At 43.7% G+C, this 18648-nt stretch overlaps 1 protein-coding gene across 1 annotated transcript in view; it reads left to right on the top strand.

Moving 5' to 3' along the window:
• USP45 (ubiquitin specific peptidase 45) overlaps positions 1-18648 on the top strand; it is a 44563-nt gene that overhangs the window by 10999 nt on the left and 14916 nt on the right. Inside the window, exons 6-8 of the mRNA XM_026038313.1 lie at positions 6244-6389; positions 7847-7942; positions 10318-10448. Of these exons, the coding sequence (XP_025894098.1) occupies positions 6244-6389; positions 7847-7942; positions 10318-10448 (373 nt within the window). The remainder of the gene's footprint in view (positions 1-6243; positions 6390-7846; positions 7943-10317; positions 10449-18648) is intronic.

Here is an 18648-nt window from a genome sequence, read left to right as displayed (position 1 = left end):
TTCTTGATATTTTCACTGTCATTCTAGTGATAGTTTCACTTTAACTGGCATTTTTTAAATTTCCTTCTTTTGTTTTGTGTATTTACTAGAAGATCAATATTTTTATTGCAATAGTAAAAAGAAACTCTTCTGATTTTAAGTGGGGAGCATGAAATTTCAATGGGCACTTCTGCCATACTCGTTTCTTACAGCTCGTTTTTTGTTTCTCTGAAGTGATTGTAGTGCTCCCCACCGAGTTACTTTTTCTTTCAATTCAAAAAGCAGACAACGTGACGACTCTGTTACTTTATTTTCCTGACAGAACATGTCACTGTGACAAAACTTTGTGTCAGGAGGAGCTGGTTGGCGTGGTGCTTCATGCAATTCAAAGGGCACGTGCAGAATTTTTTGCGCAAATACAGCATGGGCCTGGGTGGAAGTGATGGTGAGGGCTGTCAGGCATTTTTTTCCTGGTTCTTTTAAGGGAAGGAGTCCTTTAAAGAAGGAGTCCTCCAAATTAGTCTAAACGTGTACGGGAGGGTGCATATAGATTTCCTAGTTAATGCATCCTGGAAGATAAACAAAAGCAAAATGCTTGTCATTTGGTACTAATGTGGTGGAATAGCGTGGCAGCAGGATCCCTGTTTTTCACTCAGCCTCTCGTAAAGATTCGACTTCACTTCAGCTGTAAAAATGTGCAAATTACATTACTGCTACATGACTGGCTTTTGTAATTACATTAAGCGATTGAGATAAATCCCAGTGCTGGGTTCCCAACAGAATGCTTGCAGCTGTGTGATTCTCGCATCTGATCCTAGGGTTTGTTGTACCCAGCAATGCTTTTTTTCCCCCTTCCCCCGCCTCTTTTTCCTTTACGGGGGTCTGTTTGGTTAGGAGGTCATGTTGGGCACGAGAGGGAAGCCCGGAGCGGGGCCGGCTCCGCGGCTGCACCACCCAGCGCTGCCCGCGTGTTGTGGCCGGGGCAGCCGGGCGGCCGCTTCCCGAGGGCGGCAGGTGCAGCTTTGTCCATGGGACATTTGTGAGCTTCCCAGGGACAGCGACCGCGCCGGCAGCCGCTGCCTTTGCCCCCGGAGAGCAGCGGTGCCGCAGCCCTCGCAGGCAGGACCGTGGACTGCGCGGTTTTCCCCTGGCAAACGGAGATGAGGGGTCGGCGAAGAGCCCCCGCGCCCCGAATTGCTGTGTGGACCTGCTGATTTCGTTCATCTGTGTGGCCATAGAATGGGAAGGAAGATGATCTGCACTCAAATTCAGTAGTCAAATTTATTGTGGGGAAGGTCAAGTAGAGAAATGAGATTTTTTTTTTCTATAAGCTCTGTTGTCTTGATTTTGTTGATAGGTTAAGCTTAGAAACTTGATTCCTAGCTTAGTGAGTGCAACTGGTGTAAAACTAAGATTTAAATAAAATAATTTACAAGTGAACTTTATTAATTTGTGTGCCACAACAAAACATATGAGTAGTTTTCCAATTTGCATTTGGCCATGAATATTAGTGCTTGACAAAGGATTCATACTGAAAAAATATCATAAAAAATTTAAAAATTCTTTTATGATTGGCTTTCACAACATTTAATTTGAAGCTGGGAGTTATATGAGTCCGTTGTATCTACCTGTAGTTAAAAATATAGTTGTGGAGCACGTATATTGGTTATCCAAATAGGAGATACGTTTCAGCAAAAAGACATTTCTCTTGTCAGCCATGAATTTTCTGTCCCGTGCACTTACTTGGCAAGGCTACTGTTAATTATTACATGTTGCAAAGAAATGAAAACTACACGAGTGGATTTTTTTTCCTTTTCTTCAAATTTTGAGCTTTCCATCTGCACAGTCTTCCCTTTGCTCTCTACACACTAATTTACTTGTGAGGAGCAGCACAGGTCCTTTGAACGTGGATGATGAAATCTCGTGACTGGATACCTTGTTCTTCCGTGGTGGATGGACATGAGTTTTAGTTTATAGCATTCAGATGGGACTACAGAAATAAAGCTGTACTTTGTAGTCTTATATTTGGTAGGACTGTAACACTGCAGGAGAAACCGGTCTTAAAATAACGTATAAAATAACCATAAAGCTGATTAAAAACTAGTGACCATTTAAAAAGTGAACAGTGCTATTTTTTGAAGGGTTTCTAAGGGTTAGGTTTGCATTATTGCACAACGTTGAAAAAACTTATCTTTTTAAATAAAAAAAGGAGTGCTAGACAATTTAGTAGCCTATTTCATGATAGAGAATGATGAGAACTTGGCAAGAGAAAGGCCGTCTATTAACCTTGCTTTTACTGTGAAGACCTTTGCCTGAAGTACCAGAGCTGCATTCACTACAAAAGGCTTGACCTTGGAACAGAAGTGCGTATCCCAGCACCCTCCTTTCTAATAATAATAATAACGATAATAAAGTATTGAAAAGACAAGCAAAAAATGCTTGCTCCCCCAGGTAAAAGAAAAATTAAATGTCATTTATCGTTTTGCTTGCACACCAGCTGCACCCCGGGTCCGTTTCAGCTCCAGCGGGAGAGGTTTAGAAGTCCGTGTGCACTGCGAATATTTGAATCACTGTCAAGGTCGATTGATACAGAATCTGTGGCACGTTTTCTGGGCATCTTATACAGGAGGACATGCCAGTGCTGTGATCTTTCTTTCTTTTAATCCCTAGATTTGTTCTAGTTGCTAAGCTGCGTAGCTCTCGATAGTGCCGTGGTGCTTAGAGGTCTGAGCGAGGAGCGCGTCAGGCCGGTGCTGTGCAGGAGCGGGACCGAGGGCGGCCTCCCGCCGAGCTCGCCAGGGAGGACAGACGCTGAGCACTAGTAGGTGGCGACACAGGTGGCTGTGGTGGCCTTCGCAGCCAAGAGTGGTAGCTCTCCAACAGGCTCCAGCTGCCCCTGCCCTTCCTGGACATGTGCTGGGAAGGGCCATTTCCCCAGGATGGGGAGGGAAGCGGGGTGGCAGGAAGGCCTCCCCCGTGCAAGGCTGGGTGTGAGCAGGGGAGGTTGTTTGGAAGGCAGAGCAGGGGCACGAGATGGTCAAATGGTCCAAGTTCATTGTCTGTCCCTGCCCAGGTTGGGACGGGACGTCGGGCTGCGTGAGTCTGATGCTCACAGTGCCTGGGAAGAGCAGAGGACTGGGGGAAATCACGGCAAGTGTCTGAGGGATGGGATAGCGAGCTATGGGCAGGAGTCATTGAGTCATCGAAAATAGAATCCTTGAGGTTGGAAGGGACCTTTAGGGATCATCTAGTCCAACCTCTGTGCATGGAGGGAGCTTATTCAACATGAATAAGTTGAACAGCACAGTTGTCATTACTTACGTGTTTTTTGCCTCCCTTTCCTGTGTTAATATCAACAAGAGTTCCTATTTAATAGCTAGTGTCCCCAGGCTGCCTTTTTCCACCCTTTCTTTTCTTGGAGTGCTGTCTGGCCAGGAGTGGTTAGGCCCAGTAAATAAAGCCATTTAGATAAGAACCCTTTTGTCTTCATCTGTCGTGTAACTATACTGGCCTAAAAGTCACTTTTCTAAAAACACTCCTTTAAAAATGTCACAGAATTACAAGATTTAGCTGGGAAGACTGTATGAAACAGTTCAGGGAAAATTCACTTTAAAAAATTACATATTACTCTCTGATTAAAACGGGCTCGTAACCTTGGGTTGTCTTGCTGGAAGCCCCTGCAGCCACAATCTGTGGAGGTATTAGCTGCCACAGTCATTACCAGCATCTTCTATTAAGACTGACCAACTCTTCACATGTCAACTAAACACATCCAGCTTTAGGCCTGTCTGTCATTTATTGCTGACTGGGGACTTTCCAGAGTTAAATTAAGAACTGCTGTTCATCCTATGGCTGTGGGTATGTCCTTGAAATTCTGTGCATGGAAAAAGATGGATACCAGATAGTGCTTGTGATGGCAGAGCAACGTTTTTCTAGCATTTTTTTTTCACAGACAGAAAAACAAAGCAAACCCAAACAAACGAACAAAAAACTTAGTACCATGTCCAGGAAATGGATTTGTAAACTTTCTTGAAAGACAAGAAGCAGTAATTATAATGTTGATGAATAAAAGAAGGTTCCTGGATGTCAGCAGCCAGCTCGTTATTCTGCTGGTACTTGTCCTTGTCTCTATCCATCTCACCCTGCTCCGTGCAATCCCAGATCCGCCTGTCATCTCGTGCGTTTTGCGGCGACGTATTCACAGAGCTCCTGCCACAAAGCTGGATGCTTTTACTTTGTTTTCCCCGCCGCCTAAATGATTTCTGTGTAAGGTTCAGCAAGCGGGAGCTGGCTACTTGTGTGAAGCTGCCATTTAGCCATGACGTGAGAGGCTTTTAGCGCGTCTGCCCTGCAGACACGGTCGGCTGCGGCCGCGCTCTCCATATTTGGTGGCTGTGCAAGGAGAGCCAGGTGGTGCTGCAAAGCACAGCACAGTGAAGCGTGGACAGATCTAGGTTTGACATTTGTCATCCCGCACTGCTGAAGGGAAGAGAAAAATCTGCTTTTCCATATGCTTATGCTTTAATTTTTGCCTGCAGTTTTGTCCAGATGGCCCTTGTGAACATTGTTTACTTTAAGATGCTGTCCCAGATGTTTTGGAATGCCGATGGATAAATGCAACAACTGTGGTATACTAATACACAAATTATTTACACAATTTTGGCTTTTTATTTTTTTATTATTTTAACCATCTCTTCTCCCCGCACTTCTGTGTATGGCACACCTCTCAGAGCCAAGAAGACTCCAGTAATTTCACTGACTTTCTGAGCCTGAGCAGCGCCTTCAAGCTGCAGATATTGGCAGCACCTTCTCGTGCCGATGCCTGTCGGGGGCTCCGGGCGGAGCAGCAGGACACCCCGAGCCCCAAGATGGGAGCCTCTTTGGGGGGCAGCGGTGCCCACGCCGTTGGTCATCTGCCGGCTCCAAAAACCCTTGGTGGGCTCTTGCAGAGGGGATTTGGTCTCCTGCTTTGTCCTTTTGCTGCCTTCCACACCAGTGGAACCGGGGATATTTTAAAGCTCTGCAAGCAGTTTTACTGAGAATGCTTTAAGGTGCTTTTGGCCAGCAAAGCAGCTCTGTCTGCATTTTGCCAGACTCAGAAAAACAAAAAAGGGGAAAAAGAAAATTCCTCAACTGGTATAGGGTGCAGACAAACTGCATCAGAGATGCGATGGATATTTTTAATGGGTGATTTTTATTTGATTACATTATTTTCCTTTTGTAAGCAAGAAAGTGCCTAGCAGTGTACATAAAAGAACCTTTTGGCATGAGCATTTCATTAACGTAAATAGGTCTGTTAGTTATTTCTCAGGAGCACTTTAATGAGACTTCACTGTGAAACTCATTAGAACAAATACATGAATTCATATGTCAAGACATAGATTGCAGCATCACAGTTCTTGGCATCTATTAAGTCCATAACTCGTTTACATTGATGTGCATTGTTAATCAATATTTAAGACACTGCAGATGTCAGTAATGTTCATATTTAGTCCTGCAACCATGACAGTATGAAAGTTGCTAGTAGAATTTCAGGCTAAATATTGTTATCTCAAGTCTTCCCATTACCTCTAGGCTACAAGTTAATGACTGTCTAACTTTGCTGTCTCTCATCTATTTAAATAATAAGGCAAATGGGAAAATGCACCGATGCTGTACTGGTAGCATATTTCATGGCAGTTTTATGAAATTTTTGAGTTTAGATTTTTTTTTGCTTTTAGAAACCAAACAGCACTGTGCGTATTTGGGTTGTGTTAGCAGCTCCTCGGGCAGTGACAAAGGAAGGTTGGTGGGGGGGAAACAAACAACTCAGATTCTGCTGCTGAGTGAGTTGCACAAGCCAATGTGAGCCGAGTACAGAAACTGGTAAATAACTTCGGTATTCAGGTGGTGACTTCTGGCTACCTGTTTTTCAATGCACCAAGAAGCAGAGTGAGAGCTCCTGTGTGGTGTTTCTGCATTGTATAGCGAGCATACATCTAAAGCAGCTCTTGTTCATAAACTAATAAAGCCTGTTTTTATTTATTTGTCATTGTTAATAACTGGGATAGCTTATTTGTTGTGGACTGTTGGCTATATGTTGGCTGGAGACTTTTTCCAGGGGTTTAGCTGTTGACATTTCTCATCTTTTATAAAGACTGGAAAGAGCAAGTAGCATCAGGGTGTCTTGCAGTATATGCTAGAAGGTAACCCTGATGTACTTAAGGATGGAATCATTTAGACTGCAAAGTTATATTGTAATGCTAATTGATAGTTTAATTACAGGTTCATCAAAAATTATCCGACTCCGTGAAGAAAATACCGAAACAAGTGAAATACTGAGAGGAAAAGGGCCTGGCAACGGTGCATCAGTTCCAATTAAAGGAATAAATAATTTAGGAAATACGTGCTTCTTTAATGCTGTCATGCAGGTAAGATAGAAAGATACGATATATACAGCTTTCTCTTGATAGATTTCAGATATACTTAATCTGTTTAAAATGGGGAGTCCATAAAAGGCTGTCAATCTTCGTGCTACTTTCTGAAGGCCTTTTTCAAATCCTGTTCACTCCCTCCCTTCTAAGCAGTATTTTCTGGTATAACAAAAAAGAATTCCCAGATCAGTAACATTTGACAAATGAAAATGTCAAGTGTGTTATACATGCTGTGTGCGGGGGGGTTGTATTCCAGCACATGGTGTTATTTGTAGTTCCTCATTAGGCAGTCATGAGTAATACACTACATTTACCACACTGGTGGGTGTCAAAGTGGTACTTTATGCATAATTTAAATGTTCAAGCACCGATGTCTGCACAGTGAGTTGTGTTGGTTTAAGTCCTTACAATGGATGCAGATATAAAAGTACTTTTATTGATGTTGTTTTATTTTTTTTGCTTTCTGAACAGCATGAGCTATCCTGATAAGCTTTTATTGACGTTGAGGATATAACTAATCCAGGATACTGAACCCAGAAACAACCCAGTGGAAATGGGTTTTAGATTGGGATTTCCTATTGCTTCTTAGTTGAGCGGAGACCTCTGTGTGTCTGCAGGCAGAAATGAGAAAATGACATAAAGCTACTACAAACATGTAGAATGTTTGTAGAATAGAGTACTAGAATACTCTGTGTATATGGTGGAGACAACTGCAAAATTCGTCCGAAAAGCAGTAAACTTTAAGGAGTAAATTTGCTGCACATTGTCTGTCCATATATTCAGGAGAGACCTAAGTGATTTGCTAAGTGATTTGTAATTGAAGCTTACCAAAAAAAGAAAAAGAAAAAGAAAAAGAAAAAGAAAAAGAAAAAGAAAAAGAAAAAGAAAAAGAAAAAGAAAAAGAAAAAGAAAAAGAAAAAGAAAAANAAAAAGAAAAAGAAAAAGAAAAAGAAAAAGAAAAAGAAAAAGAAAAAGAAAAAGAAAAAGAAAAAGAAAAAGAAAAAGAAAAAGAAAAAGAAAAAAAAAGAGGTACATTGAGTTGGTTCTCATAAATTCAGTTGTGTAATGCTTATCTGTGTTCCAGTCTATGTGTGCTTCTTCCTGGGGCACGGAGGGAGACTTCAGAGTTTAAAAGGAACAAATGCTTTCTCATAGGTGATTTCCTCACATATAGAAGGAAAAAACCCTCTTAAAATTAATGAGTGCTATTGTTTAACAGAAATAACAATGTAGTTACTGAGAACTTTGGGGAATTGTAGAAACAGAAACAGTTATAGTTTGGGAAACATCCTGAGATCTCCTGTGTGGGAGAGACCGGTGTTTTCTGGTGATCTGATTTAAACCTCAGTGCTATATTTATTGAATCTGTTACCTATTTCCAATGCTAGAGTTTATAACTGAAGAAAACAGTATCATTGAAAGATCAGTATTGTTTGTTTATCTTTTCCTTCAAGAACTTGGCACAGACTCACATACTAAATGAACTGATGTATGAGATGAAGGAGAAGGGAACAAAGCTGAAAATCTGTCATACTTCAGACTCCCAACTGGTAAGTATGCAGTGAGAAATACAAATTCAGGGAATGTGGGAGGAAGCTGGAGCATTTCTTTGGAAGACTTGCTCCTACTCTCTGTTTTCTGTTTGACTTCAATTTTTTTTTTAATCCAGCTTGATATCTATGAACGCTTGATATCTATTTACAATACTATTTGTTCAGCCTTGAAGAAGTAGCAGTTGCCTTTGAAATTCCGTGATATCAAAGTAGGAAATGTCACTTGACCTTAAGAGTGGCTGACTTGTATTTATTTCCCATGTTTTTTCTTTAATGGGCATAGATGATACAGAAAATAGTATATTCAGCTGTATAAAGTGTTCATGAAATACTTTATTCCAGGCTGTCTCAGATTGCCTTCTTACCTTCTTTGGAAAGATTTGTAAAATATATTACCAGTTTCCTAGCCAGACAGTTAAATGTAGAGAAGCAAAATTCCACTGAGGACCAAATTTCTGTCTTCAGTTCATTGCAGGCATGTGGGAAAGGGGGACTGTGATTATAATCAAAAGAATATGCTACTGTTCCCAGTAATTTATTAGACTTAGGTTTTTATAATATCTTTATAAATTTTCCAATAATGTAATACCCTTTTCCATCTGCCAGCTAAGGCAAGCAGAGTACAGAGGTTTTCTTACTCCCTTTTCTTAATTTCCTTTCTGTTTTTCCGCTGTGTGCCGGGAGCTTTCTGGTGGCGCTGAGGGTTGGTGGGCTGGGAGCTGCTCCGGATCCCTCCACGATTGCAGAGTCCTGCTGGCTGCCCCTGGTGATGTGCGTAGCCCCCCCGGGCCAGAGCAGTGTGGAATTCACTGCGCTCTTACCCCCGTTGCCTCTAATAGCAGCTCTGAGCAGCAGCGTTTCAGTAGGTTATTGCTGAGCCACAACCGAGATCTGCAGCCTGTGCCCGGAGGCTTGCAGGGACAGTGCTGTGTTGGTTCATGCTTGATGGGAACCTTGCACAGCCATAAGGGTGAAAGATATTTTTTTTCTTATTTTTTTTTAATTTAATGTGAGTGCTTACAGTGTAAATAAAATCCCTGGAGAAAGACTGTATTTTCTGATTCCTGTGTGTTCGTGCAGTGGGACCTCAGTGGGTCTAACCAGCGGTAACGTAGGAGAGCGTAGCCTCCTGCTTGGTACAGGGCATTTTTGAGTTTTAGCAGTGCAATATCTGTGGGGATCCGCAGTGCTTACCTTATTTTGGAGGGGGAGGTGTGTGTTGTAAAGGGGCATCTTCTCTAATATCCCTGGGGAAGCTGCAGTCTGCTCTGATGAGAATCAGACCGGCTGGTAGCAGCGAGGAGCACCGCGGCCGCGCCGGGCCCCGCGCCGGCCCCTCACAGCGCGGAGGCTGCCGTGTTTGTGTGGGGACAGAGCGGGTTGAGAGGGGTCCCGGCCCTGGCACTGCCCCAAATGACCCCCGGCCGGGTCCTGCCGGTGTTGGGACGTGCTGGAGCTGCCAGAGGTGGCTGGAGAAGCGGCCCAGGCCGGAGCCGCCACCTCCATGGCACTGCGGGGACCCTCCTGGACTGCCCTCCCTGGTGCTTTTTAGAGAAGATTTTGTGATAAATTACCCTGCTACCAGGTGACCTTATATCTGTGCTCCACTGTGTTTACGTGGCAGTGACATAATTTTAAGCTTCTCCCAAAATCTTAATTGCTTGGCCCTTATAGTTTTATAGAGCACACAGAGGTGAGGCAGACTTAAAAACTAGAAAACTCAAGTATAGCCAAGCAATGTGAATATTATGCGCAAAAACAGACCAAGAGCTGTGCTTTTTCAATTATTCTTATTACTGTTTTATTTATTTTTACTTGCTCTTTTGGCATGGCTTCCAGCCTGAGCTTTGAACCTGGCAAGCTCAGTCTCTTGATGCACAGAGTGAGCAGTTTGTTTGGCTGCTGGGCAGGCGGCACCTCATGTTCTGGAGTCCCCAGCAGCACCATGTCAGCACTGTAAATCCAGCTTGTAAATACGGTTTACGTAGCAAGAAAGAATATTCGAGCCTTCTGAATGTTAGCCAGGAATATGCTGAGAACTGTGTTGAAGAACTCATCCCTGTTTGTTACCCAAAGTTTTACTGTATTTTACTTTTTTCATTAATTATTGACATTCCTGTTTCCAAAATTTCTTGGCTACCAACCTATTTGCTCATCAAGAATTGGTTAATTTTGTAGCTATTATTTTTTAAATAAGCTTTTTCCTTGACTCTTTCAATCATATAGGTGACAACAAGATTTAAAAAAAAATAAGAGTAAGGCTGGTAAGGCTGAAAGCTGTATTGTTCTTAAGTATAAATGTACTAACCTGAAACAAGTCCTACATGTTACTCATTATGGAATCTGATGTTCCGTTTACTTTTCCTTTGAAGGACCCTTTGATGGTGAACCTCTCCAGCCCAGGACCCTTGACTTCAGCCATGTTCTTGTTCCTTCACAGCATGAAGGAGGCAGGAAAAGGTCCTCTTTCTCCCAAAGTGCTGTTCAGCCAGCTTTGTCAAAAGTAAGTGTCGTTAGTATTTTATTTATTTATTCTTAAAATTTCCAATAGGATGTACCATAGAGAAACTGAAGGGAACAAAATCGCCACTCAGGTTTTGTTGGAAGTTGTGTTTTAGGACAAAGCTGTGCCAGTATTGCAAAATCTGTGTTTAGGAGAAAAAAAAAAAAAAGATAAGCTTTTAAATGTGAAACGTCTGCTGTCGTGTCTGTCCTTGGCATTAATCCAATATCAGAAAGGGTCTAACAAGTAAGGACTTGAAGCACTATTAAAATGGCATATAGCTCCAGATTGCAAATGCTCACAAGCCCTAAAGACACCCCTGTTTCTTGGAGTGGAAGATGTTTGGTATTTGTAGGTGTCCTAAATTAAGACACAAACCATCTTGCCTTTCAAAACCCCTGTAGAAGGCCTTTTTAAAAGTCGATAGAAATATTTAGATACAGACATTACAAGGAAAAGAAGCTGTAGAGGCAGAGTAACTGAAATATGATAGAGCTGAATCTTGCATTTGAAAGATTTGGAAGTTAATAATGCATGTTAATGTGTTTGTCACAATATTTTTATGGGATTTTAAGTGCTCTGCAGCAGGGGAGTTAAGAGGAAATTTACTACTGACCACTACCACAAGGCAACCTCACTGTGCAAGCACAGGATTAAAATATCCTATAAAGAAACAGAAGCTTTTAGACTAGAGCAGGGACAATTAAATTCAGGTACAGAAATCCATTGTTATTTTCTATTTGTCCTCAAAAATAATCCTCAGAACCTTATTGTCCTCATATGTGGATTCTCTGCTGTTTAGTAAAGTGGAAGGCTATTGTCTTTCCCTGTCCACGTGTTTAATAAATTTTAATGAAATATTTCTAATTTACATCAAATTTGTTTGAATCTGGCTAATAGGCTCAAAAGTTATGAGGATCAGATGAATATGCAGGTGAGTATTTTTGCTGTGTGGGCTGCATAGGTATTTATAGTGTGTGATAGTGTCTGTATTTTGAAGGGAAAGACCAGTAAGAAGGATGCAGTCCAGGTAGAAATTGCCGCATGAGGTTTAATCAGGAGTCCCTCTCACCCAGTGTTCTCTCCTAATTGCTTTTAAAAGGGAAGAGTAGAAATAAAACATGGCCTAGATTGATCTAGGAGATGTATCCCAAACTTTTTTGCTCTACAGTATATCAACATTACTTTAGTTTTAGACTAAGGTGACCTCAGAGTAACATTTTTTGAGTGCCTGTGACTTGAATTTTAAGAATGAACTGAATGTATATGTTTACACATCCACTGGCATTTGGGAGTGTTTTAACTATGGAGTTATTTTGTTGATTTTGTAAACATGTAAGCAGGTTTTCAAGGGAGCCAGGGAAGCTGCATTTGTGGAGGGGTTGCCTTTCCCATGGCTCCTTCATGCTCCTTCCAGCAGAAGTTCCTAGGCAGAGTCCTTGGAGCTTCTCAACAGAAATATAATCCTGGCTGTTATTTAAACAGCACTGTCTTGTACAACGAAGCTGAGGGAAAGGGGAATGTTGCCTTTTGGTCAAGGATTTGAGTTGGACTCTGCTTTTTCATCTCTTTCATTCTCTTTAGTTAAGATCTTGTGTGAAGAGCTGCCAAAGCGGGTATAAAGCAGAATCTGCCCATTTTGGAGCTGGGAATACTAATATATGACCTTACTAATGTATCTACTAATGTACCACTGTACTTGAGAGTTTATGAAATAGATTAAAGGCTGCGCTTAGCTGTGATATCAAGAACTGGACTCAGCGATGCAGGAATTGTGTTTCCAGGCCCATGTTCCCATTTACTCGAGCACTGTTTGGAGTAGCTTCTTGCAGCTTGCAGAGGAGGGCTCTGAACTCACACACGCCGAGCGCTAAGCTGTTGCACCCAATACTTTTTATAGTCAACTCCTGATGTAGATTTGACTAGTGGAAATGCCGAGGATGCCTGTGGGTGGTGGGATCTGCCTCTGCCTCGGGCTGGGCTGCCCCGTGCTGACCGGCCAAAGAGCAGCAGCAGGGCCAAAGAGCAGCTCCCTTCTCCTGCACGGCAGCAGGCTGATGGGGTGCTCTCCCCGGGCAGGGAAGTAGCTTGTGAATAGATTAATTTTGTTTGAGCTGGTGTTGATGGATTTGGGTCTTTTTGCTAATCTGCTAGCAGACTAGTGGCATATTTGGGTGCTGGAAGATGCAGTTGGGGTAGGTGTACGGCTTGGTGCCTGGCGCCGCTGCCTCCTTTGCTGAGCTCCAGTGCCTGGAGTTGTCCTTGCTGATGTCCTTGTGCCCTCAGGTGACCACCTGGAGCATCCCAATGTTTCTGCATGTCTCCAAAAGCCTGCGTTTGATCCGAGCATCCTTCCTCAGGAATGGTTTGAAGAGGGGTCAGTGCAGGAAATCCCAGGGAAGGGGGCAAGGAAGGTAGAGGAGAAAAAGGAACAGGGAAAAAGGGATTTGCCCGTAGGCAGAGAGCGGGTGAGGAACCCCAGGGGCAGGTGCTGCCCTTCCTCAGCTGGCAGCTCTGTAACGTGGAACCCCCGAAACGGGCACGTGAAGAGCTCCGGGGGTTGCCACGTGCTCCCTGCTCCAGGGATTTCGGAGAACCGGGACATGGTCCTTTGGGCTGCGAGCTGTGGCTTGAAGCACCCGCAGAGATCACGGCGCCACGTTCTGCGCCTTATGTATGGAAGGGTATTTGTGGAACATCTTTCAAAAAATAACAACAGGGGAAAAATGAAACCGAGTGTTGATTTTATCAAGTGGTGGGGTAGCCAGGTTGAAGAAAAGGGGAAGAAGAGAAGGAATGGATGAGTTTTTCTGCGGCAACTGTTTAGCGTCTGGTACTAATTCATCCACTGTTAATTTTGTTAGTGTTGCAGCTGTCAGATGTTTTGCTAGCACAGATTGCGAGCATAGCTACAGGGCCCTTCTGTTTGTTTTCCACTATTCTGAATATTAGGACTGCAGACTTCTGACTTATCTAGAGACTTAGCAACTAATGCAACATTTATATATTAGGAGGACATGATTTTTATTTCTTTTATTTGCAGTGACCGAGGGATTTTGTTGATGGAAAGAAGGATCGGTTTGTTTAGCAAGTAAATGTGGCAATATTACAATAATTAGATAGAAGCAGTTTGTACAAATTTTAGAAAAGCTGCTTCGAACTTTGATCAGAGAATAATTTATAGTGGAACTGGATTGCTACATTCGCATGCAGGAGATGATTTGTTGCTTAATAAAGATTTTACTGGTGGTTACCAAACACAGGCATTTTGGGTTATTTTCTTTGTTTTGTTTCCTAATGAGTAGCAGAAGTTTTCCCGTGTTTCCCGTGTTTTAGGGAGCAGTTAGCAACGCTGGATGGCTGGGGTTTGGGAATGCAAGGCAGATAAATGTATACGTAAGCAGCATGGACTGGGATTTAGGTTCGCTTTTCCCGCTGGGGTGGAGAATCCGTGTGTTGTTCTGAGCAACAAAGCTATGAGAAACGTTTGCATGTATAATAAAACAACAGAAAACAATTTCATTAGTTGGAATGCCACCCTGAATACAGCATTACAGAATAAAGCAATTTTGGAGCTTGAGAGAGCAATATCAAAAGTAGGAAGCTCTCATATGAAGAGGGGCGTAGGAATTTAGACAGGAGAGGAGAGGAAAAGGAGGCAGGACAATGAAAAAACACAATACATSATAGAAGGTTATGATACAAGGTTAATTAGTAGTGCTTATTTAACTGCCCCCATAAGAGTTCAAGGATCTGTCTGTGACACTGAAAGGCAACAGATTTAGAGTCGGGGGAAAAAAGTCCTTCTTTTAACAGTTGCTGCAGCTAACCTGTGGGTATTGATGTCCCCGGTGAAAATAGTAGCAGGACTTCAAGGAAGGAAGAAGCATTAGGTGTCCTCAGTTACACAGTGTGGAGGCTTTTGAAGTGACCTCGTGCATTAGAAGCCTGGCTTGACTACCAGCTGGTACTGAGGGGGAAAGCTCCAGGGCCAGGTAAGTCTGTTGCTGTCAGTAAAAAGGCTCGTGCCCCTGCCTGGCACTCAGGTGGGGAAGCAGACAGAATTCCTGCGAGCAGCTGGGCTGCTGCAGCCTTGCAAAGGTGCTTCTCACGAGTATGTCCCTGTGCCTTGTTCAAGCACCACCGTTATGGTGTGGGACAGGTCAGCCCTGATGCCTCGTTTCCTCCATGTGGGGAAGGCGAGGCAGAAATGCTCGGAAGCAGTCGGTCAGAAGCCAGTGGAAAGGAGAAGTAGGATCTGCCTCCCCTTGCCACTGAGGCGGGACAGGCTTATGTTCCAGTGTTCATTCTCGGCCCACATGCTGGCAAGCCCATCTTTCTCTTACTAATTTGTTTTTCCTCCTCAGTAGCTTGCAGTAGTAGAGTTGTTACGATTCTGAGACAGGCTTGAGAGTCAAATTTGCTTAAAAAAAAATGGAGCTGTAAAGTTTAAGGGCCCAAGGTTTGCTGTGTCTCTTTCAGTTTGTTAGTGTTTTCTTCCAGTAGCAAGTGTCTGCTGGGGCCGCTCTGTTGCCACACGCCCAAGTGCAGTACGAAGGGCAGCCTGTGCTTTCCGAAGCAGGGGGCCCAGGAGCTCGGCCCCACACTTGTGGGGCAGCTTTGCTGTTGGTCACGTGGAACCACGGCCTTGGGAGCCTCTGGTTTGTTTGTGTGCTGAGCCATGTGAGGACATGCGGGGCTTGCTGCAACACTGCTTTGAAAGCCTGAAAACGGCCAAGAAAACGTGTTTTGGGAATTGCACTAAGTTAGCAAAGAATAATTGGTCTTGAACTTGAAAGGAGTTTTCAGGAGGAGTTTGGGGTTTTGCGAATGGCAAACAACTGCAGCTTTGGGCCATTTTGTTCTGGCTGTTCTGTAATGACAGTGAGTAGGAGAGTGTCATTAAGGAAGGTGGGTCCTACAAACTGTGTTAGCTTTTATAAAATGGCCCTTCATGTGCTTTTTTATAACTCAGTAGTCTTTCAGGTGTTGGGGGGACTAACATTTTCATTTGCAAATAAGCAAAATTTCTACAGAGACTAGTGGTAAGAATGCATTTTATTTCATGTCACTTCTTGAAACCCTGCATTGCAGGATTTAAAGGTTTCTCTGCGTGTTAATGTCATCTGAAACAATTAAACAGTATGCTCCTCCTTTTTTTTTAAATAATATTTCCAGGCATTTATTGCACTGCCGTAAGTTTCTCAAGGTATTAACCTATCCTGTTCAAGGATAGTATTTATGGTTTGAAGGAAGCCCCTTGGGGAGGATTTTTATTAAGGGCAGTAAAGTGTGTCAGTCCAGTGCCACGCAATTAAATGGCTTCCACTGCATTTCAACTTCTGTTCTCAAAGAATAGCTTAATCCCATCGAATGAACCAGACTGGATATGATAGGAATAAAAAGCATTTTAATGCTTTTGTTTGTTTGTTTTCATTAAAAATACACGTTATTGCATAGTACCTGTTACTAAGAGCACCGTAGGAGTGGGTCACGTTCAAAGGAAGATGTTTCCCGAGGTGGCGGTGCCGGATCGTGCCTGGCCCCGGCTGAGGGCCGCGCGTTGCTGCCGCGTTCGTCCTTCACCACTCAGGGCCCTGAGCGGGAGCCCAACCTGTTCCGTCATTATCCTGCTGACACTGAACAACAGGTTGTCTCGCGTTGGCACTGGCTTCCATATGTCAGCACAGCTGTGAGCGGTCAGCCCAACCAACCATCTCCACGGCCCCCACTTTTGCCAGGGATCTTGCTTGGAGCGTATTTTCAAGGAGACACGAGTGCACATCTTTTACTTGTCAGATCCCTCTGTATCAGCATGGATTAATTCCTTCACCTCCCCCCCAAATACTGGTTCCTAGTGGAGGAAGCATCCTGTAAATTGGGTAAAACACGTTTCTCCCTTCGTCTTTTCCCCCACAAAACAAGTGCACTATTCTGAAATGTTTCTCCATGGAGCATCAGCTATGTAGAATTATACAGTGTGTTAACGGCACGCCACAGACATGAGTAACCAGGGGGCCAGATATTAATTGCTGCTAATGGAAATGACATTTCTCTGCAGAACGAACTGCTCCGGCCTCACGTCGCATCTTTGCAGGTCGCTTTCTCTTCCACCTCTGCGTGATGGTCGTAACTGTTACAGAATCACAGAACCACAGACTGGTTGAGGTTGGAAGGGACCTCTAGAGATGCTCTAGTCCAATCCCCCTGCTCCAGACACCCAGAGCACAGGGCACAGGGCGGCATCCAGGTGGGTTTGGAAGGTCTCCGGAGAAGGAGACTCCACAGCCTCCCTGGGCAGCCTGTGCCAGGGCTCTGTCACCCTCACAGGAAAGAAGTTCCTCCTCACATGGAGATGGAACTGCCTGTGTTGCAACTTACACCCATTGCCCCTTGTCCTGTCACTGGCCACCACCAAGAAGAGTTTGGCTCCTTCCTGCTCCCTACATTCGCCCTTCAGGTATTTGTACATATGGATCAGATCCCATCTCAGGCACCTCTTCTCCAACGTCACGCCGCCCTCGATGTCGTTCCCGTGCAGCCGGAGGCACGTGGCAATCAGCAGTTTCAGTTGGTTCCCATCAGAGCACATGTGCGTTCAGTGCAAGCCCCGAGGAGCCCAAATCACCTTGTCCTCTTAGGCCCCTTGCAGCCTGAGAAGTTACTAAAAGAAACTGGTGCCACCCCTGAGAACTGCAGTAGTTGGTTCTCTTTTCCTCCCTCCTTTTCACTTAAGCCAGTAAAATCGGTGTGCAGAACATACAGGTTTCATGCATTTCCCTGAAATACGGTTTAGTAAATTAATTTTTGCCTCAGGGGGAGTAATACATGTTTTGTGTCGGGGGAGGTAGCACTGCAGATGATAAGCAGCAATAAAAGGCGGGGGAGCGGGGGCTTTCCTCTGAAACACATCGAAAGTGACCCCTGAAGTGCTCATTTTCCTTCCCGTTGCTATGGGGCCTCTTGAAACGCTGTCACTCCGTTCTGCAGCAAGGAAAATTCCTATTAGGATACTAGCAGCACAGGAATCCAGGCTTGTGTAAATGCGAGAATTTCGCTCAGATACCATCCAGTGAGTGTTTTGGAGAATATATGCTGAATATGCCCCATATTGCTCAGTGTCTCAGGAAAATGAGAAGTTTCCCAAAAATACAAAAAAGCTGCAGCTCTCAAAATGTAGTAGTGCTTCAAAATGTAGTAATTTCAGAATGCTGTAGTTTTCTCAAAAGTACATGAATGTTCTTAAAAACGTGCGCACAGATAATATGTTTTTTTTTTTTACAACAACTGTTTTATTTATTTAGTGCTTTTTAAAATATATCTAGTTGTTGGAATCCATTTTACTGGAAACAAAATGTTTGAGTTAAATAGAAGCAAAACATGACATTTTGACAGCATGAAATGAAAATATTTCTTAGGAGGAATATTTCAAAATCTGTTTTGTTGTGTTTTTTTTTTTTTTAATTTGAAATAAATTTCCAGGTTGTCCTGCACATACAAAAAAAAAATAGTAAAAATTGTCACCTGCTCTATAGACTTCAGATGTCAGAAGATGTTTAGAAGTGGCCTTACTAGTACACTTGTTAAATAAGAACATTGGCATGAGAAGTAGATGCAAGATGTTTCATGTGTATTGTGCCATTTTGTGTTGCTTTGCATGCGCAGGCCCAGATTTCTTCCACTTAATTTTAGGCACTGACCTTAGATGCCTGGTCACCTTAGAGCCTTCTCCAGTTACTGAAGTGCCTCCAGGGAACCACTCAGAGCCCAGACCTTTATGTGCTGCCTGGAACGTGGGGCTGCTGCGACCCAAACCCCGAGCCTTGCCCTCCTGCCCAGCCTTCACGTTTCGTCCTATTCTGATGCTTCCTCTTACTGTACTTTACACCCTTTAATATCTCATATCCACGGGCAGGAATTCCTAAAGCAACATGACTCGCTTTAGTGCGAGAGTAGGGAAGAAGCTTCATCTTGAGAGCCCGAGAGCAGAGGAAGGGCTCGGCTGGGCAAGCAGGATTAGTGCACACTGAGCAAGCACCCGTACTCATTACAGCCTGGCGCTAATGAGTCTGTGCGCACGCTCTGGGGCTGGGGAAGGAAAGCCCATCAAGATGCCTCGAGTGACGGTGTGGGGCTGACGGAGCGGTTGCTTTTGCCAGCCGCTGGGCCCGTTGATCAGCCCCTGTTGAGTTGTGCTTGT

This window comes from Nothoprocta perdicaria, unplaced genomic scaffold (genome assembly GCF_003342845.1).
Source record: "Nothoprocta perdicaria isolate Ctin4 unplaced genomic scaffold, notPer1 scaffold_207, whole genome shotgun sequence".
NCBI classification, from domain to species: domain Eukaryota; kingdom Metazoa; phylum Chordata; class Aves; order Tinamiformes; family Tinamidae; genus Nothoprocta; species Nothoprocta perdicaria.
The sequence above is the reverse complement of the archived record's forward strand: the minus strand, read 5'-3'. Positions and strand labels throughout refer to the sequence as shown.